This window comes from Phocoena sinus, chromosome 15 (genome assembly GCF_008692025.1).
Source record: "Phocoena sinus isolate mPhoSin1 chromosome 15, mPhoSin1.pri, whole genome shotgun sequence".
Taxonomy (NCBI): domain Eukaryota; kingdom Metazoa; phylum Chordata; class Mammalia; order Artiodactyla; family Phocoenidae; genus Phocoena; species Phocoena sinus.
In genome coordinates this window covers 84,758,409-84,778,648 of record NC_045777.1, presented here as the reverse complement: position 1 = coordinate 84,778,648, position 20,240 = coordinate 84,758,409, and the positions used below count along the sequence as shown (strand labels likewise).

General features: G+C 57.5%; 2 protein-coding genes across 7 annotated transcripts in view; one reads left to right on the top strand and one right to left on the bottom strand.

Moving 5' to 3' along the window:
* Positions 1 to 16,889, top strand: part of AP5Z1 (adaptor related protein complex 5 subunit zeta 1) — a 27,642-nt gene extending 10,753 nt beyond the window's left edge. For 3 of the 5 annotated variants that reach the window (XM_032605042.1, XM_032605044.1, XM_032605045.1), the window contains exons 3-17: positions 9,660 to 9,797; positions 9,895 to 10,081; positions 10,331 to 10,472; positions 10,611 to 10,723; positions 11,091 to 11,259; positions 11,568 to 11,708; positions 11,897 to 11,934; positions 12,013 to 12,175; positions 12,646 to 12,824; positions 13,608 to 13,750; positions 14,124 to 14,264; positions 14,771 to 15,247; positions 15,658 to 15,781; positions 15,862 to 16,076; positions 16,323 to 16,889. In XM_032605042.1, the coding sequence (XP_032460933.1) occupies positions 9,660 to 9,797; positions 9,895 to 10,081; positions 10,331 to 10,472; positions 10,611 to 10,723; positions 11,091 to 11,259; positions 11,568 to 11,708; positions 11,897 to 11,934; positions 12,013 to 12,175; positions 12,646 to 12,824; positions 13,608 to 13,750; positions 14,124 to 14,264; positions 14,771 to 15,247; positions 15,658 to 15,781; positions 15,862 to 16,076; positions 16,323 to 16,593 (2,641 nt within the window). In that variant the 3' untranslated portion in view covers positions 16,594 to 16,889. Of the gene's footprint in view, positions 1 to 9,283; positions 9,476 to 9,659; positions 9,798 to 9,894; positions 10,082 to 10,330; positions 10,473 to 10,610; positions 10,724 to 11,090; positions 11,260 to 11,567; positions 11,709 to 11,896; positions 11,935 to 12,012; positions 12,176 to 12,645; positions 12,825 to 13,607; positions 13,751 to 14,123; positions 14,265 to 14,770; positions 15,248 to 15,657; positions 15,782 to 15,861; positions 16,077 to 16,322 lie in introns of all 5 variants that reach the window. The other 2 variants (XM_032605047.1, XM_032605046.1) reach the window with 2 other exon arrangements.
* The window catches only part of RADIL (Rap associating with DIL domain), a 62,083-nt gene continuing 58,547 nt past the window's right edge, over positions 16,705 to 20,240 (bottom strand). For both annotated transcript variants that reach the window (XM_032605040.1, XM_032605041.1), the window contains one exon: positions 16,705 to 20,240. In XM_032605040.1, the coding sequence (XP_032460931.1) occupies positions 20,135 to 20,240 (106 nt within the window). In that variant the 3' untranslated portion in view covers positions 16,705 to 20,134.

Sequence of the window (20,240 nt, the reverse complement as noted above, 5' to 3'; positions counted from 1 at the left end):
CTGAAGTTGGCTCTCCTACCTCAGAGGCAGAGCCCTGACTCCTGGCTGGAGCACCAAGAGCCTTTCATCCACACAGCTCAGAATAAAAGGGAGAAAAAGTAGGGAGAATTAGTAGAAGTATGAGTAAAGAAAGAAGGAAAGGAGGAAAGGAAGGAAGGAAGAAAGAAGCAAAGAAGGAAAGAAAGGAGGGAGGGAGGGAGGGAGGGAGGAAGGAAGGAAGGAGGGAAAGAAGGAAAAAAGACAGAAAGAAAGATGATACAGTAAAAATAAAATAAAGTATAATATAGTTATTGAATTAAAAAATATTTAGAAAAAAAAAAAAAAGGGACGGATAGAACCTTAGGACAAATGTTGGAAGCAAAGCTATACAGAGAAAATCTTACACAGAAGCATACACATACACCTTCACAAAAAGAGGTAAAGGGGGATAAATCATAAATCCTGCTCCCTGAGACCACCTCCTCAATTTGGGGTGATTCGTTGTCTAAAGGAGGGAAGGAAGGAAGGAAAGAAAGAAAGAACGAAGGTAAAGTATAATAAAGTTATTACAATTAAACTTAATTATTAAGAAAAAGAATTTTTAAAAAAAAGTCATGGACGGATAGAGCCCTAGGACAGATGGTGGAAGCAAGAGTATACAGACAGGATCTCACACAGAAGCATACACGTACACATTCACAAAAAGAGGAAAAGGGAAAAAAATCATAGATCTCGCTCCTGAATTCCACCTCTTCAATTTGGGATCATTCCTTGTCTATTCAGGTATTCCACAGATGCAGGGTATATCAAGTTGATTGTGGAGCTTTAATCCGCTGCTTCTGTGGCTGCTGGGAGAGATTTCCCTTTCTCTTCTTTGTTCTCACAGCTCACAGGAGCTCAGCTTTGGATTTGGCCCTGCCTCTGCGTGTAGGTCGCTGGAGGGCGTCTGTTTTTTCGCTCAGACAGGACGGGGTTAAAGGAGCCGCTGATTCGGGGCCTCCGGCTCACTCAGGCCGGGGGTTGGGGGATGGGGGTAGGAGGGGCACTACGTGCGGGGCGGGCCTGCGGCTGCAGAGGCAGCGTGACGTTGCGGCAGAGGCCGGCGTGATGTTGCACCAGCCTGAGACCCGCCGTGCGTACTCCCGGGGAAGTTGTCCCTGGATCCCGGGAACCTGGCAGTGGTGGGCTGCACAGGCTCCGCGGAAGAGGGGTGTGGAGAGTGACCTGTGCTCGCACACAGGCCCCTTGGTGGCGGCAGCAGCAGCCTTAGCGTCTCCCGCCCGTCTCTGGGGTCCGCGGTTTTAGCTGCGGCTCGTGCCCGTCTCTGGGGTTTGCGCTTTCAGCCGCGGCTCGCGCCCGTCTCGGGGGCTCGCGCCTTCAGCCGCGGCTCGCGCCCGTTTCTGGGGTTCGCGCTTTTAGCCGCGGCTCGCGCCCGTCTCTGGAGTTCCTTTAAGCAGCGCTCTTAAACCCCTCTCCTCGCGCACCAGGAGACAAAGAGGGAAGAAAAAGTCTCTTGCCTCTTCGGCCGGTGCAGGCTTTTCCCCGAACTCCCTCCCGGCTAGTCGTGGTGCACTAACCCCTTCAGGCTGTGTTCACGCCGCCAACCCCAGTCCTCTCCCTGAGCTCCGTCCAAAACCAAAACCCGAGCCTCAGCTCGCAGCCCCGCCCGCCCCGGCGGGTGAGCAGACAAGCCACTCGGGCTGGTGAGTGCCGGTCAGCACCGATCGTCTGTGCAGGAATCTCCCCGCTTTGCCCTCCGCACCCGTCGCTGTGCACCACTCCGCGGTCCCGAAACTCCCCCCTCTGCCTCCCGCAGTCTCCGCCCGCGGAGGGGCTTCCTAGTGTGTGGAAACTTTTCCTCCTTCACAGCTCCCTCCCACTGGTGCAGGTGCCGTCCTTATTCTTTTGTCTCTGTTTTTTCTTTTGCCCTACCCAGTTACGTGGGGAGTTTCTTGCCTTTTGGGAGGTCTGAGGTCTTCTGCCAGCCTTCAGTAGGAGTTCTGTAGGAGTTGTTCCACGTGTGGATGTATTTCTGGTGTATCCGTGGGGAGGAAGGCGATCTCCGCGTCTTACTCTTCCGCCATCTTCAAGGTCCCCTCAGGAGCTCAGCTTTGTACCCGGCCCTGCCCCTGCGCGCAGATCGCTGGAGGGCGTCTTATTGGTCTTTTTTATTGGGTTTTTTTTTTTTTTTTTTTGGTCTGTATTTTGTTTCTTCTCTGATCTTTTTTTTTTTTTTTTTTTTTTTTTTTTGGCGGTACGTGGGCCTCTCACTGTTGTGGCCTCTCCCGTTGTGGAGCACAGGCTCCGGACGCGCAGGCTCAGCGGCCATGGCTCACGGGCCCAGCCGCTCCGCGGCATGTGGGATCTTCCCGGACTGGGGCACGAACCCGTGTCCCCTGCATCGGCAGGCGGACTCTCAACCACTGCGCCACCAGGGAAGCCCTCTTCTCTGATCTTTATTATTTCCTTCCTTCTGCTGACTTAGGGCTTTGTTTCTTCTTTTTCTAATTCCTTTAGATGGTAGGTAGTTAGGATGTTTGAGATTTTTCTTGTTTCTTGAGGTACGCCTGTATTGCTATAAACTTCCCTCTTAGAATTTCTTTTGCTGCATCCCATAGATTTGGGAATGTGTTTTTATTTTCATTTGTCTTGAGGTTTTTTTTTATTTCCTTTTTGATTTCTTTTATGTACCCATTGGTTTTTTAGTACCATGTTGTTGAGTGTCTACATGTTAGTGTTTACCCCATTTTTCTTCCTGTAATTGACTTCTCGTATTATACGGTTGTGGTCAGAAAAAATGCTGGATATAATTTCTATCCTCTTAAATTTGTTGAGACTTGTTTTATGGTCTAGCATGTAATCTGTCCTGGAGAACATTCCATGTGCACTTAAAAAGAATGTGTATTCTGCTGTTTTTGGATGAAATGTCCTGTAGATATTGATGCCCAGTTGAATGAAGTCCAACTGGTCTAATGTGTCATTTAAGACTACTGTTTCCTTACTGACTTTATGTCTGGGTGATCTGTCCATTGATGTAAGTGGGGTGTTAAAGTCCCCTACTATCTTTATCATTACCTAATGCCCTTCTTTGGCTTTTGTTACAGACTTTGTTTTAAAGTCTACTTTGTCTAATATGAGTATTGCTGCCCCAGCTTTCTTGTTTCTATTTACATGAAATGTCTTTTTCCATCCCCTTGCTTTCAGTCTGTGTGTGTCTTTAGTTCTGAAGTGAGTCTCTTTCAAGCAGCATATAGATAGGTCTTGTTTCATTATCCAGTCAGTCACCTTATGTCTTTTGATTGGAGTGTTTAGTCCATTGATATTTAAGGTTACTATTGATGGGTATGTACTTATTGCCATGTTGTTGCTTGTTTTCTAGTCGTTTTTTATAGTTCTTCTCCGTTCTTCTTTGTCTTTCTTACTTTGAGTTTTTTTTGTTTTTTGTTTTGTTTTTTTCACATGTTTACTAGAGTATAATTGCTTCACAGTGTTGTGTCTGTGTACAACAAAGTGAATCAGCCGTATGCATACATATGTCCCCATATCCCTTCCCTCTTGAGCCTCCCTCCCATCCTCCCTATCCCACCCCTCTAGGTCATCACAAAGCATCGAGCTGATCTCCCTGTTCTATTCAGCAGCTTCCCACTAGCCATTCATTTTACATTTGGTAGTGTATATATGTCAGTGTTACTCTCTCACTTCATCCCAGTTTCCCCTTCCCCACCATGTCATCAAGTCCATTCCCTACATCTGTGTTTTTATTCCTGCCCTGCCACTAGGTTCGTCACTACTGCTTTTTTAGATTCCATATATATGCGTTAGCATACAGTATTTGTTTTTCTCTTTCTGACTTACTTCTCTCTGTATGACAGACTCTAGGTCCATCCACCTCACTACAAATAACACAATTTCATTTCTTTTTGTGGCTGAGTAATATTCCATTGTATGTATGTGCCACATCTTCTTTATCCACTCATCTGTCGATGGACACCTAGGTTGCTTCCATGTCCTGGCTATTGTAAATAGTGCTGCAGTGAACATTGTGGTACATGCCTCCTTTTGAATTATGGTTTTCTCAGGGCATATGCCCAGTAGTGGGATTGCTGGGTCATATGGTAGTTCTGATTTAGTTTTGGGGTTTTTTTTTGTTTGTTTGTTTTTTGCAATACGCTGGCCTCTCACTGTTGTGGCCTCTCCCGTTGCAGATCACAGGCTCCAGACGTGCAGACTCAGTGGCCATGGCTCATGGGCCTACCTGCTCTGCGGCATGTGGGATCTTCCCGGACCGGGGCACGAACCCATGTCCCCTGCATCAGCAGGCGGACTGTCAACCACTGCGCCACCAGGGAAACCCTGATTTAGTTTTTTTAAGGAATCTCCATAGTGTCTGTATCAATTTACATTCCCACCAACAGTGCAGGAGGGTTCCCTTTTCTCCACACCCTCTCCAGCATTTATTGTTTCTAGATTTTTGATCATGGCCATTCTGACCAGTGTGAGGTGATACCTCATTGTGGTTTTGATTTGCATTTCTCTAATGAATAGTGATGTTGAGCATCCTTTTATGTCTTTGTTGGCCATCTGTATGTATTCTTTGGAGAAATGTCTGTTTAGGTCTTCTGCCCATTTATGGATTGGGTTGTTTGTTTTTTTTATATTGAGCTGCATGAGCTGCTTGTGTATTTTGGAGATTAATCCTTTGTCCTTCATTTGCAAATATTTTCTCCCATTCTGAGGGTTGTCTTTTTGTTTTGTTTATGGTTTCCTTTGCTGTGCAAAAGCTTTTAAGTTTCATTAGGTCCCATTTGTTTATTTTAGTTTTTATTTCCATTTCTCTAGGGTGGGTCAAAAGGATCTTGTTGTGATTTATCTCATAGGGTGTTCTGCCTATGTTTTCCTCTGAGAGTTTTATAGTGTCTGGCCTTACGTTTAGGTCTTTAATCCATTTTGAGTTTATTTTTGTGTATAGTGTTAGGGAGTGTTCTAATTTCATTCTTTTACATATAGCTGTCCAGTTTTCCCAGCACCACTTATTGAAGAGGCTGTCTTTTCTCCATTGTATATTCTTGCCTCCCTTGTCAAAGATAAGGTGACCATATGTGCGTGGGTTTATCTCTGGGCTTTCTATCCTGTTCCACTGATCTGTATTTCTGTTTTTGTGCCCGTACCATACTGTCTTGATTACTGTAGCTTTGTAGTATAGTCTGAAGTCAGCGAGTCTGATTCCTCCAGCTCTGCTTTTCTTTTTCAAGATTGCTTTGGCTATTTGGGGTCTTTTGTGTTTCCATACAAATTGTAACATTTCTTGTTCTCGTTCTGTGAAAAATCCCATTGGTGACTTGATAGGGATTGCGTTGAACCTGTGATTGCTTTGGGTAGTATAGTCATTTTCACAATATCAATTTTGATTTGTGGTTACCATGGGGTTCATATATGGTGACCTTTGTACTAGCTTATTTAATTAGTTGACCCACAGCCTTTACTATATATTTGCTTTTACTGGTGGGACTTTTTCCTTTTCTGTAAATTCTTGTTCTAGCCTTTTCCACATAGAGGAGATCCTTTAACTCTTAGGGTCAGTGTAGTATTGATGAACTCTTTTAGTTTTTGCTTGTCTGAGAAGTTCTTTATCGCTCCTTTAATTCTGAATGATAACATTGCTGGGTAGAGTATCCTAGATTGTAGGTTTTTCCTTTCAGCACTTTAAATATATCTTATGACACTCGTTTCTCGTCTGAAAAGTTTCTGCAGAAAAATCCACTGATAGCCTTATGGGGGTTCCCTTGTATGGGATTGTTTTTCTCTTGCTGCCTTTAGAATTCTCTTTTTAACTTTTGCCATTTTTAAATTATGGTATGTCTTGGTGTGGGTCTCTTTGGGTTCATCTTGTTTGGGGCTGTCTGCTTCCTGTACCTGGATATCGGTTTCCTTCTTTAGGCACAGGAAGTTTTCAGTCATAATTTCATCAAATACATTTTTGACTCTCTTCTTCTCCTGCTGGGACCCTTATATGTGAATGTTAGTACACTTAACAATGTTCCTAAACTGTCCTCATTTTTTTAATGTGTTTTTCTTTTTTTTAAAATTAATTAATTTTTTATTTATTTATTTTTGGCTGTGTTGGGTCTTTGTTGCTGCATGCGGGCTTTCTCTAGTTGCGGCGAGCGGGGTCTACTCTTCGTTGTGGTGCACGGGCTTCTCATTGCGGTGGCTTCTCTTGTTGCGGAGCACCGGCTCTAGGCACGCGGGCTTCAGTGGTTGTGGCACGTGGGCTCAGTAGTTGTGGCTCGGGCTCTAGAACGCAGGCTCAGTAGTTGTGGCGCATGGGCTTAGTTGCTCTGTGGCATGTGGAATATTCCTGGACCAGGGCTCGAACCCGTGTCCCCTGCATTGGCAGGTGGATCCTTTTATTTAGTTATTTATTTTTGGCTGCATTGGGTCTTCGTTGCCGTGCGCGGGCATTCTAGTTGCAGCGAGGGGAGCTACTCTTCGTTGCGGTGCACAGGCTTCTCTTTGCGGCGGCTTCTCTTCTTGTGCAGCATGGGCTCCAGGCACGTGGGCTTCAGTAGTTGTGGCACGCAGGCTCTAGAGTGCAGGCTTAGTAGTTGTGGTGCACGGGCTTAGTTGCTCTGTTCTGGACCAGGGCTCGAACCTGTGTCCCCTGCACCGGCAGGCGGATTCTTAACCACTGCGCCACCAGGAATGTCCCGTGTTTATCTATTCTTTTTCCTAGTTCAAGTAGCGTTCTTATTACTAATGCTTTCAACTCTTTATCTGGTAAATTATTTACCTCTGTTCCATTGGTGGTTTTTTTTTTTTTTTTCATTTTTTTTTTTCTTGTTCTTTCATTTGAAACAAATTCCCCTGTCTTGTCATTTTGCTTGGCTTTTTCTGTCTCTGTGAAATTAGGTGAAGCAGTTACCTATCCCAGTCTTTAAGGCATGTCCTTGTGTGGGAGCGTCCCTGTACGGTCTGCATGAGCCCGTTGGCTTTGCTGGGAGAGCTGGAACTGAAGTGAGGAAGAGTCATGTCTTCCCCCAGGCTGTGCTGGCAGCTGTCGCCTTGGTAGGGGGTGTGGTAGGGGGTAGGAGATGTAAAGGGGCTGGAGCTTCTCGTCTGTTCAGTGGCCATGACTGCCCTGTCAGGGCGGGTCCCAGTTTGCTGGAGCAGCTGTCCTGAGGGTCGGGTCCAAGCTGGTTCTGTTCCAAGTGTGTGCTCTCCCCCCTCCCAGCAGCGGCATCTTTGCCCCCAAAGGGGAAGCAGTGCTGGAGCAAGAGGGGCCGGAGCAGGTGCTCAGCTCCGGCGGGGGCGGGGGCTGGGGCGGGCGCTGGGGCGGGGGCTGCAGCGTGTGCTAGGGCGGGGCTGGGGCGGGGCTGGGGCGATCACGGGCAAGCAGCCAGAGCCCCGGGCAGGCTTCATCTGCTTCCTCCGCCTTATTCCAGGAGTAAGCAAGCCGGCGCCCACGCCTCACGAGTGGAGTCTAGGCTTCTTACAGCCCTGCCGTTAGTCCCCCTGGTTTTCAAGCCAGCCATGGTGACTCATTCTCTTGGTGTGGATCCTCAAGGCTGGGGTGCCCCAATATGTGGTCTGAACCACTCACTCCCCAGGGAGGAACTCCAAGCCCGTGCAATCCCCCTCCTCCTCTGTGTCCCCTCCCAGGGGCACGAGCGAGCCCCGACGTGATCGCTTTTCTTCCCTTCCTTCCCGAGTCCGGACGCATCTTTCTCACAGCCTTGGTTGCACAGGAGTCTTTATGCCAGTCTCCAGTTTGCTTTCAGTGTGGATGTATTTTTTATGTGTTCGTGGTGGGACGTGAGCTCTGTGTCCTACTCTGCCATCTTGCTCTCCTCTCCCTGAAAACAGATTATCTTTAAGTGCTAGCATCTCACTCAGCGTGCGACATGCTCGTTAGCCTAGAGGTCCTGCCAGGGGACGAGTAAGAACTGAGACCCACTCAGAACATCCAGCTCATCTTCTGTTCAAGGTCAGAAATGTATAGGCTGAAAGGCAGAAGGAACAGCCCTCACTGTTTAATTCCTGTTTCTCTTTCTGTCTCGGGTGGGTGGGAATTCCTCTCTGTTGGGATTTGAGGAAAGTTAATAACTACCAGTTGAGTCTTACTGGTTTTCACTGTTTTTCTTTAATTAAGCCGGTGATTCTTGGCGGGACTTTAAAACAGATTACTAACGTTTGGGAGTTAGGATTCGGAGTAAATTTTAGTTTCTCTCTGTATTTTGCAGAGATGGAAGGCAAGGCTGGGGCAAGTTATCAGAAGCATGACTTGGGAACTGCAGAACAAGTGAAGAGAGTGGGACTTGGGTTGGGGGTGGGGGTGGGAGCAGCAAGGCCAGGGGAGGTTTCCTGAAGGACAAGACAACTAAACAGAAGCTCAGAGTGCGTGACGCGTCAGCTAGCGAGGGAAGCAGTCGGGAGCGTTTCAGGCAGAGGATCCGTGCCAGGGGCGGAAGCAGGAGAAACAGGACGAGCCAGCCTTGTGGGCTGCGCTAGCACCTGGGGGTTGGGTCTGAAAGCAGTGGGGAGCTACTGACCGGTGTAGGCAGACTGCCTTTTAGAAACAATCCGGTGACTTGGAGAATACATTGGAAGGGACTAATCTGGGGTACGGGCGAGGGGCACCGCCGTTCTGGGAAGGAGCCTCAGCTATGACTGACTGCGGGACGCGTGGCAGCTTCTCCCTCGGCCGTCGCCGCGGCAAGCAGCAGACCTGGACCCGGCCTCTCACCTCAGTCTCCTCCCTCCTCGTCCCACACGCGCCTTTGCCTGTGTGTGTAGGTGGCTGAATCCCACTCTGGCTGGATTAAGTGAAAAAATGGAAACGGGGGTGGGGGGGTGGGAGGGGAGGCGTGGTGGGGAAGCCATTGGGATTTGTCTGCCAGCCTTCAGGTGAGAACGGGAAACCCGAGCCGCCGCCCGGGACCCCCAGCCCACGGGGTTCTCGGACATTCTCCTCAGCCCCACAGCCTGGGGATGCGCCGTCTCCCTCAGGTCAGAATCGCAGACCCCGAGCTCGAGCAGAGTGGACTTGGTGGTCTTCAGCCACGGCTTTTGGGGGCCCAGCTCTGTAAGGGCCCTGCCAAGAGCCCGCCAGAAGCTCCCAGCGCGGTGACTTGTGGCCACGTTGCTTTTTCTTGCCTTCGGGGCTGGAGTAAGCCTAGAACCGGGCTTCCGTTTGGAGGCTTCAGCATCTTACCTGCTGTAAATGCTCAGTAGATACATTTTTAAATTAAGTATTAGAGTAACGTGTCATAACATTTGACCTTTCATTTTTAATTCTTGTTCCCAGAAGCTAAAGGCGCACTGAAGGAATCTTTTGAAAAGCAAGTCGTTTCGGACTAAACCCCCCTTAACTTCTGACTCGTAAACCAGTCGGGGTGTGCTCCTGGTCCCGGAATAACAATCCGAATGCGTGGTTGCCGTAGTAACTGCTGGAGTGAGGGTCCCCCGCCTGGTGCGGGGGAGCAAGGACCCAGGCCAGGTACCCAGTCAGCGGGTTCGTCTCAAGAGGCCCGGTGGTGCTGGAACCACCTTCCTCCACGACACCCGGCTTGTTCTCTGCTCAGCAGGGACGGTCCCCAGCCCGAGAGCCGTCCTGTCACAGCTCAGGGCGGCGTTTCCGGGTCCCGCGCCGCCGGGTTGCCGACGCCGTCGTCTTTGTTTAGGGAGCTCCGGGATGAGGAGCTGGGGAGGCTCTGTGCCCGGGTCTGTGCGCTACTGCAAGAGGAGGACTGGGGTCCCGACGCCCCGGACGCCCTGCGGAGGCTCTTCCTCATCGTCTCGGCCACGAAATACAACAGGAGGTGAGCGCACGCGTCCCTGGGGCATCGCGGGGCGGGGCGGGGGGGGGGGGGCGCTGCCTGGCCCGGCCCGGGGGGCTGACACGCCCCCTCCCCCCAGGCTGGAGAGGCCTTGCATGGCACTGCTGCAGACCACCCTCTGCTCGCCTACCTGCCCCGAGCAGCTCCAGCTGCTCTGCGCCGCTGTCCTGAGAGAGATGTCGCCCTGCGACAGCCTGAGCCTCTCCTGCGACCACATCCAGAACACGCGGCAGCTGGGCCTCGTGGCCTCCGTGCTCTTGGCCCAGGTAACGTGACTGCCGCCGCCCGCCCTCGGTGGCCCTGCAGGCCGCGTGCTCCCCGTGGGGCGGGCAGGCTCGGCTGGGCCCTTGTCACCCAGCAGCCCTCCCCCCTCCGCCCCCATTCCGGGTGGGGGGATGAGCCAGGGCTGTGAGGCTGATTCAGGCTGCAGGGCCGGGGCTGCCCTCGTGACGTTCCGGACGCCCGAACCAGGCGTTCGTGACGCGCAGGAACACGTTCCACTGTGGGGTTTGCAGGGTGACCAACAGCAGGTCAGGAGCTTGGGCCAGCGCGTCCTCAAGGTCCTGGAGAGCCGGCAGCCCGAGGGGCCCAGCCTGAGGCACCTCCTCCCTGTCGTGTCCAAGGTCACCAGCCTGGCCCCGGACGCCCTCCGTGAAGGTCTGCACACACCCTGCCACCGGGGGCGAGGGGCCGCCGGGGCTGCTGCCGGTTCCTAGGAAGACCTGTGGCAGCCCGGGCAGCGCGAGCCTGCGGGACTTAACTCGGTTCCTACGGTGTCACCCCCGCCCTGCACAGAGCAGACCAGGGCGCTCAGCAAGCGGCTGGGGGACTGGCTCCGCTACGCCAGTGTCCAGCAGGCGGTCGCCCACTCCTCCGGGGGCTTCTTCTCCACGCCTAGAGCCCGGCAGGTGAGGCTGGGGCACTCGGAGCTCCGTGTCCCTGGGCCGCCTCAGCCGGCCTGGCCTGCAGGCCGCCACCTGAACGAGCGCTCTCTCCTCGCTCCACTCGGGCATGCGGGGGCGCCTCGGGTCACAGCCCCTGAGCCTGTGACGCGCTTTGTGGGTTGAGGCCCAGAACACGCGGGCAGGGATCGTATTTGACTGAGGGCCGCGTTTTCAGCTCAAGTGCCTGCACTCACGCACCCTGGGTGGGGGCGGGGTGCCCGTGGTCCCAGAGGAGCGTGGATGGCCAGGGCGGTGGCTCGTGCCCCATGCCGCCTCTTCTCGGCCCTTCCCGGGCCCTGCGGCGCCGGCTGACCTTCCTTGCCTCCTGCAGCTGGGCCCTGTCACCGAGGTGGACGGGGCAGTGGCCACGGACTTCTTCACGGTGCTGTCCACGGGCCAGCGCTTCACGGAGGACCAGTGGCTGAACGTGCAGGCCTTCTCCATGCTGCGGGCCTGGCTGCTGGACAGCGGCCCTGGGGGCTCCAGCGCCCCGGATGCAGGTAGGACACAGGCAGGACGTGCTGGGCCCCTTGGCAACATTGGCTGAGCCTCGTTGTCTCCAGAAGACCTTTCCCAGACGAGCTGAGAAGCCAGATGTCGACAGGACTGTTCAGACAGCTTTTCCAAACTCTTCCTCCTCTGCAAGCCCACTAGCAGTTATAGACAGTCTGGGCTCATCTACACCACCGTGTCCAGTTGGGGTGGCAGCAGGCGGGAAAGGGCGCAGGCCTTGGCAGTCAGCGACGGCAGCCCTCCTCGCACCCTGCGGAGGTCCTTCTTTGTCCTGAGCCCTCGTTCTCTCTTCCAGACGACAAGTCGGAGCTGGAAGGCTCCACCCTGTCCGTGCTCTCGGCCACCTCCACCGCCGGACACCTGCTGCCGCCCCAGCAATGGCTGCGGGAGAAGGCCTTCGAGTACTGCCAGCGCCTGCTGGAGCAGAGTAACCGCCGTGAGTCCCGGGGCCACCCTTCCCGTCCGTGGCCCGTGGTGCTCAGTCCCCACCTCGCGTCTGCGCTGCGGTCGCTTCCAGCTGTGGGCTCTCCAGCCTCTCCTCCAGCTTCCAGAACACGGGGCACCTTCTTGTTTGGCTGTTCTGATGGGGACACAGAGACCAGGTGGCTTTCTTCCCTCCCCCAGGAGCCCTGAAGAAGGCAGACTCAGACCTGCAGAAAGCAGTGAGTGCCGGCCGAGCGGGCGGGCGGGCGGGCGCTCCCTCCCAGCTCTGCCTGAGCGGCCTCCTCGGGTCCCCGCAGTGTCTGGTGGAGGCTGTGCTGGTGCTGGACGTGCTCTGCCAGCAGGACCCCTCTTTCCTGTACCGCACCCTCTCCTGCCTGAAGCCTCTGCACATGCGCCTGCGCGGGGACCCAGCCTGGGTGCGGGCGCTGCTGCCCGTCGCCCAGTTCTTCCTGCACCACGGTGAGCCTCCGCCCTCCCGTGGGAGCAGACCCGCTTGCGGGGAGGGCGGCTTTCCCCTGCACGCTGCCCCCTTCCTTCGTCTGTAGAGCAGCACTGATCTGATGAGCCGTTAGCACTTCGATGGGAACTTTTAGATGGATTTAAGTAGCAAATTAAAACGTTACCAAGTCTGTGTTGATCTTGAACTCTTTGCCACGAGAGTTTCCTGGAAGGTGCCGTGAAACCAGCCCCTTCCAAGGAACGATCCCCGTAGCGTACCCGTAGCGTACCCAGAGGGTGGGTCTGTGGCCAGAGACACCTGGGAAGACCCGGATCCAGCTCAGCTGGCTCTTCCCGTGCTTGCGAAGGGCGGACATGTCTGCCTTTGGTGTCCCGCAGACACATGTGGCCCTGGAGGCTCGGCCCGAGGTTTGGGGGGCCCCCGGCAGCACCCGAGGCCTTCTGCCCTGACGGAGCCCGCTGCCTTTCAGGGGAGGCCGCCGCAGTGGATGCGGAAGCCGTGTACCAGCACCTCTTCACCAGGATCCCCGCTGAACATTTCCACAGCCCGATGCTGGCCTTCGAGTTCGTCCAGTTCTGCAGGGACAGCCTGCCTCTGTTTGGCAGAAACCTTGGCGTTCTCAGGACAAGCTTCCCCAACCTCTTCAAGGCATGCTTGGTCATCCATGAACCAGAGCAGGGGCTTGGGGGCCTGGGGTGTGCAGGGCCCCTGGGGCAGTGTCCTGGCATGGGCTGGGGGCACCGTGCCCTCAGGAAGGCGAGGTCGGGCCTGGCTTGGTGGCTGGGCTCGCAGAGTTGGTTCAGGTTAGCATCTCTTCACTGGGGAGCGTTGCCGGGTGTGTTCAGCTATTTGGCACCTTTGTCTTTGATGGGTTTTTTTGTTTTTTTTCCTGTATTTGGCTGCATTGGGTCTTTGTTGCTGCGCGCGGGCTTTCTCTGGTTGTGGCGAGCAGGGGTTATTCTTTGTTGCGGTGCGCGGGCTTCTCATTGTGGTGGCTTTTCATTGTGGAGGCGTGTAGGCTCAGTAGTTGTGGCATGCAGGCTCAGTAGTTGTGGCACGCGGGCTTAGGTCCTCTGCGGCATATGGCATCTTCCCGGACCAGGGCTTGAACCCGTGTCCCCTGCACTGGCAGGCGGATTCTCAACCACTGTGCCACCAGGGAAGCCCTGATGAGTCTTTTGTGATTGGCGTGTCACTGCGTGGCCTTTCCAAAATCAGAGACTGAGTTCTTTAATCAGGAAAATAAACGATGATAAATGGAAAGTGATTTGACGGTTGGTACAAAAGTGAGTGCAGAAGCAAAAAGAATAAGGGGGAAGAAAGTTGAAGGGCGTATTTTCCAACTCCTGGGTCACAGTGAAACATGAGGAGGTGGCAGGGCTGGCCATGCCCTCCGGGCTCCCACTGGAGCTGCCCTGCTTGTCCCCGCAGTTCCTGGCCTGGAACAGCCCGCCCCTCACCTCTGACTTCGTGGCGCTGCTCCCATCGCTGGTTGACGCAGGGACGGCCGTGGAGATGCTCCATCTGCTGCTGGACCTGCCCTGTCTGACCGCAGCCTTGGACCTGCAGCTCAGGTGAGCCCCTGCCCGGCCCCGCTGCTCACTGTTCTGACCGTGTCTGCCCTGTCCCTGTCCCTCCTTGCCCCCGGCCGCTCCTGCTGTCTCCCAAGCAGAGCGTCTCTGCACCCCTTCGCCGCCCTGACGGCAGCCCCGGAGCCCAGCCTGTCTTTCACTCAGCCGCGCAGCCTCCCAGGGGCCCGGCCCCCAGGCCTTTTTGGGTCATCCTGCAGCTCCTGGCTGGGTCAGGGCACAGTGATGTTACGGTGACGTCCGCTCTAGTCTCTCCCTGGCCAGTGGGTACTGCGAGGGCAGGGGCCGAGTCCAGCTTCTTCTGGCCTGGGCCAGAGCCCACATGCGAGCCCGGCCTCAGGAGTCTCTCCGCTCGCAGGTCGCTGCAGGCTGCATCCGAGAGGCCGCCCTGGGATGTCTCCATCAGGGCCCCTGGCTGCCTGGAGGCCCTCCGGGACTCGCAGGTCCAGGGTCTTTTCCAGCACCTGCTGCGTGCCCACGCCAGCGGGACCGTGGAGAGGTAGGGCTTGCTGCCGGGCGTCCCAGGCCCCACGTGGGACACGAGAGCTCCCTGAGGCCTTGAGGCTGGGCCCTGGCATCCGCCCCAGGCCTGGTGCCTTCTGACCTGGAGAGACAGCTCTGGTGACCCCCACCCAACAGGCGCTGGCCACGTGGCCAAGCGCTTCCTGGGCACCTGGCTTATGGTCTGCTTGTTCAGTTTCCTGATCCCGTCCTTGTCGCCCTGTGGGGTAGGCACTGTGCTGACTCCTTGCCACAGGTGGAGAAAGGGAGGCTTAGCACATCCTAGGGGCGGGAGGGCCAGGACTGGACCACGGCCTCCTGCCCCCAGCCGCATTCCAGCCCTCCCGTGTGCCACGGGAGCAGGGCGGCCGCAGAGGGAGCAGGCCGTGCATTAGGAGATGCGCAGGGTGGCCTCTGATGAGGGCAGAGCAGGCGCTCCCAGAGCCGGGTCCCCAGGCGGACGGGGAACAGGCGTGTGCTCAGGGCCGGGACATGTGTCCCCAGGTTGACGCCGCTCTACCGGCTGTTGCAGCCCCTGGCCGGCTGCGCCCGGGTGGTCCAGTGCGCCGAGGCCGTGCCCACCCTGCTCCGGGCGTTCTTCTCGGCGGTGACACAGGTGAGCCCGCTTCCTGGGGCCTCTGTCCCTGCAGCAGAGGACCGGCTGGAGCTAGGACCCACAGGGCCCCAGCTTCCTCAGTGGCCAAGGGGCCGGTCCATCACAGCAGACAGGGCAGCTCACACCAGCCCCAGCCCGGCTCCTGTCCCTCCCAGAACTGGGGCCGAGAGAAGCCCCCAGGGCAGCAGCCAGCCAGGTCCAGAGCGGAGGTGTTCCCTGGGGGTGGGACGCAGTCTCTCTCTCTCTCTCTCTCTCTCTCTCTCCCAGTTTGCTGACGGGGCCCTGGCCAGCCAGCTGTCACTGCTGCTCCTGGAACGAAGCGACTCGCTTTACCAGGTCCCGGGGTACGAAGCCGGTGTGCACAGGTGGGTCCCTCCTGGCGGGCTTCGTCCCTCCTGCGGCTCCATGGCCCAGCCCTGGACGGGTTCGCTGACCCCGCGCGCTCTGCCCCTCATGGCAACGGTTCCCCAGCTGCCACAGACCCCAGCCCAGCCTCGGCCACTGTACGGACCCTTCCCTGCCCACCCAAGCCCCTCTTGCACGGAGCCTTCCAGAACATGTGTCCCCCTTGCTGAAGGCCCAGTTTAGGCGGGCTCATCCCCGCTCCAGCCCAGCCTCCTCCCTGGTGGGACAAGAGGTTCCTGGCGGGGCCGGGACTACCTCTACCTCCACCTGGTGCTCGGGGGCTTCCCGCCACCGCCCAGCTCTTCTCGGGACGGGCCGCGGGGCTGGGGTCTGCGTGGGGCGAGCGCAGCCCACGTGTCCTCTCTGGCAGGGTGCTGAGCTCCCAGTTCCCGGCCTTGTGCGAGCTGCATCCCCCACTGGTGGTCGAGCAGGCGAAGGAGCTGCTGGAGTTCGTGGGCGGCCCCCGCAGCGGCGGGCACGTGCTCACAGCCGTGGTAAGGCGGCCGCTGCCCCACCCCAGCCTGCGCCTGCCGTGCGGGCCTGTCACAGGGCTGAAGTGCTGTCCCCCACTCAGGTGTGGGCCATCGGCGAGTACCTGTCGGTGTCCTGGGACCGGCGCTGCACCGTGGAGCAGATCAACAACTTCTTCGAAGCCCTGGAGGCCCTGCTCTTTGAGGTCACCCAGTCGCGGCCCTCCGCCGCCCTTCCCAGGTGTCCTCCGCAGGTCGTCACCGTACTCATGACCACGCTGACCAAGCTGGCCTCTCGCAGCCAAGACCTGATTCCCAGGTGCCCGTTCGCGGTGGGCAGAGGGAAAGCTACAGGCTTCCCGTTGGGAGAGGTTGTCCTGTCCCCCACAGCCCTTCTGGTCGGCCGCGGGTGGCGTGGGCTGTGTCAGCACTGCCGCCTCACCTCTCCCAGCCAAGACCACGCTAGCTGGGTGCTCCTGGCAGCTGGTCCCTCCACGACACCCCTGCCCCTGCCCGTGTGAGGGGTGCGCCTGCAGCTGACGGGCTGGGGCTCCCTCGTCCCCAGGGTCTCCCTGCTCCTGTCGAAGATGAGGACCTTGGCCCAGAGCCCAGCCGCAGGCCCCGTGCCCCGGGAGGAGGGCGCGCGAGCCGCCCACACGCGGGCCACCGAGCTGCTAAACCTGCTGAAAATGCCCAGCGTGGCCCAGTTTGTGTTCACGCCCAGCGTGGAGGTGTCCGAGCCCCGCTATCACCGTGACACCAACACGGCCCTGCCCCTGGTCCTGCGTACGGTCAGCCGGCTGGTGGAGAGGGAGGCGGGCCTCCTGCCAGGGTGAAGGGACCAGGTGGATGCCGGGCAGGGCTGCAGGCTGAGAGCCTGGTATTACCAGCCGTGGCTTCAGTGGTCGGGAGGCGGTCACAGTCTCAGCCTTTGGCTTCTGCGTGTCTTTCTTTTTCTCTTAACCCCCTTCTCTCGTGACCACACTGAGCTGTGTAGTGACACAGCACTGATTCTCGGCTTTAGCTCCTCTTGGGACTGGGTGGAAGCTGCCTGGCCTGTGTCCTGCCGGTCCTTGTTTGTTTGTTTGGGGGCAAGAAGAGATACGGCGAAAATAAATCTTTACAAAATGGCTGCATGAACAAGACGGGGTCTGTTCTTTTCCCTCCACCCAGGAAGCAGGGAGCCCCACGGGCAGCCACGTAGCTGCTGCAGAGTCCAGGGGACGCAGTGCTGCTGGGCTGGGAGAGCTGGCCGTGGGGCTGGGAGGGGCCTTCACCCGGTGCTCTGCCTTCTCACCTAATCCCCATGTGTCAGGGCCGAGCCCCACTCAGCCCACGTCCCAGATGGTACAGAAGCCACAGATCACTGACAGACACATGCGGTCAGGAAGGAAGCAGTGTCGACCTTCCAGAGGTGGCAGCTGCCACTGGGGAAATGGGTTTGGTCAGTGACAATTTTTTTAGATATTCGCCTGCTCCTAAATTGAAGACGGTAAGGCTGGGGCTCTGGGGCTCCTGCTGGGTGGGCTGGAGGTGCTGTCGCCTTTGCAGACCGTGCAGCCTCCTCCGAGCAGGGGGAAGGGGCAGGGCACCGAGCGAAGTGTTCCCAGTGACCACCGTACCTGCCGCCAGAAGCCTTACTGGGAGCAAGTCCGGGTGCGCTTTGCTCTTACACCAATCGGGGGAGACACCCCGTCCTCTCAAGCGCTTTCTACCACTGTTCCGTTCAAGTCAGGCCCCGCCCCGCTTGTAAACCAACCCCCAAGGCTGCGCCCCAGCTCCCCGGGCACCTGGCGGGGCTCGGCCACCAGGTGGTGCTGCTGCTTCGAAAGTCCCAGCCCACCCGCTCCGCCGCGCCCAACATCCAGGCCTACTCCTGGCCACGCCCCCAGGCTCCGGCCCTGCCCCTCGCGGGCTCCGCCACGCCCCAACTCCGGCCACGCTCCTGGCCACGCCCCCAGGCTCCGGCCAGCTCCTGCCTCCGCCCCCGGCCGGTTTTGCCTCCCAGACGCCCTAAGAAACACCCGCCGCCGAGGAAGCTGATGGGGGCCGGGCGGGTGCCGCAGGGACGGACGCCTCTGGCTGGCGTCCCGGCCCCAGGATGCTTTCCGAGAAGCGACAGGTGGTGCGCGGAGCAGAGCCGTGGGGCACTGGTGCGGGGCGTGCCAAGGGACACCTGACCCTCGCAGGATGGGACCAACCCAGCCCTGCGAGCCCCGGCGACACCGTTCGCCCGCCCGGGCTGCCCGGCCCGACCCGGCCCGGCCCGGCCCACCCGGCCCTGCCTGGCCCTCCGGACTTGGGTCCAGGGAGGCCAGGGTTGAGGATGTGACACCTAGAGAAAATGCTTTTTTTCAATTTGTCAAGATGCCAATTAATGCTCAGCTTTGTTTTTTCACGTCGTTCGTTCAGACGTTTCAAGTTTGGGTCTCAAACGTGCCTACGAACCAGTTTGAGAATACGATTTTGAGGGGACTTTTTTCCCTGCTTCACACGGAGCCAAGGCCGCTCTAGAAACGTTCCCTTACCATTGTCTTTGCAGGGTAGACTTCTGTGGTGGCTGGGAGTCCAGTCCAACGACGCGAGTGCAAATCCGGCGGGGCTGGGCTGTCCCAGGCGTGTCAGCCGCCGCGGCAGAGCCGCCGGGGGCCTCGGAGGCCGTGAGGACACGGGCTGGGCTGCGGCCCGGAGGATGGCGCGCGAGCAGGGCGCACTCACCTGGGCCGGGCGCCCACTGCAGCCGCGCCGAGGGCGGACCAGGGTGGCTGCTTCCAGAGGTTGGGTTCTGTCGGGTTGTCCTCACAGCACTTACTGTAGCGCTGGCCGACTGATGTAGAAAATGACAGTCCCATTGTGCTCCACTTTCCTCGTCTGCAAATGGGGATAATCACAGCGCTGACCCCCGGGAATGAAGTGTGTCCTTCCCTGCAGAGGGCTCAGAGGGCTCGCAGGGCTCTCGGCACCGCTCCCTGCCATCGAGAAGCGGAGCTCCGAGGTCTTCCCCCCTTCCCTGGGGCCCCAGCCCTTCCCTGCCCGAACTCTGCGGTATGCAAGGGGTTCCCCCCGCCCACTCCCACTCCATGCAGCTCCGCGGGGGGTGGGGGTGGGGTGGTGCTCGGCAGGCCTCGGGTCAGCTGCCAGCCTCCCTGAACTCGTGCCCTTCTTTCTGTTTAGGGCTTTCAGAATTTGGGGGGGGTTCAATTGCACGTTTTAACTGACTTTTTAAAGTACATTTCATCCAGCGTTTTGCGAACTGCTTCAGGTCAGGTGGAATCCGGACACCTGGTACTGGGCACCCGCAGGCCCGGGCCCCCACCCGCACTCCCTTCTGCGCCCACAGCTGCCCGAGGCCCGGTGCCTGGGACACACCTTCCGGCCGCTGGCCCCTCCACGAGACCCCTTTCCACGTAAGGGGTGTGTCTGCAGCTGCCTGGCCGGGACCCTCTCGTCCCCAGAGTCTCTGTTCCTGTCGAAGAGGAGGACCCCAGCCCAGAGCCCAGGGAGGCGCACACTGCCGAACCTGCCGAAGACAGCCAGCCGGGAGGTGCCCTGCCTGCTACCACTGTGACACCAACACGGCCCTGCACAGGATCAGCGGCCGGTGCAGGAGGCGGGCCCCCCACCAGGGTGAAGCAAAGGCCACCAGGTGGACACCAGCCGGGCCGCAGACTGAGAGCCTGGGACCGGCCAGCCTGGTATTAGGGCCCAGCCATGGCTTTAGCGGCCAGAGAGGACATCAGGAGGGGTGTGAGTCTGAGGGAGGAAGCCTGGATACCCACAGTGGGTCAAGACTCTCACTTTACAACCTTCTGGGGGGTTCCAGACCCCTTCTTTGGGACCGTGCTGAGTGTGGCATCACCGAGGGTGCAGCCCCCTCTGATGGGGGCGGCTCTGGCCCTTTCCCTCGGCGGCCGGGGGCTGTCTGCATCTCCCCCGCTGCTCCTCGTTTGCGGGCAGGGTGGAGGGCAGGCGAGGAACGAGTTAGAGCCATCCCGGCACCCCAGCGAGCCCCGTGTCCCCCCGGGGACTCTCCCGCGCTGGCAGGGAGGGAGCAGTTCCTCGGAGGGCACCGCCCCACCTCCAGCAACCCTTCTAGGGGGCCAGCACGGTGCCCACCCAGACTCCACGCCCTGCCAGCCTCTACAATACGAAAGATAGTTTATTGAATCTATACTTTAACACTCAAATCTTCAAACACGAAGGCTCTGTGCCAAGCATCACAACTTAGTGTTATCTGTCATATCAATAAAATAAAATGTACACTAGGGACCGCGGCTAGCGTCCTGTGGGTGACGCAGCCACACCGAACAGTCTGGCAGAAGGGGCCGTAACCTGGGAGCCGCAGGTGTAGGTGCTCGGGCCGCCCCTGCACAGCGCCTAGGGAGGGGGCGTGCGGAAGCGGATCTTCTTGGCCGTTTCCACGTCTGACTTGGCAACCAGAAACCGCACCTTCTTTCCCCCGTGTCGGATCAGATCCACGGCT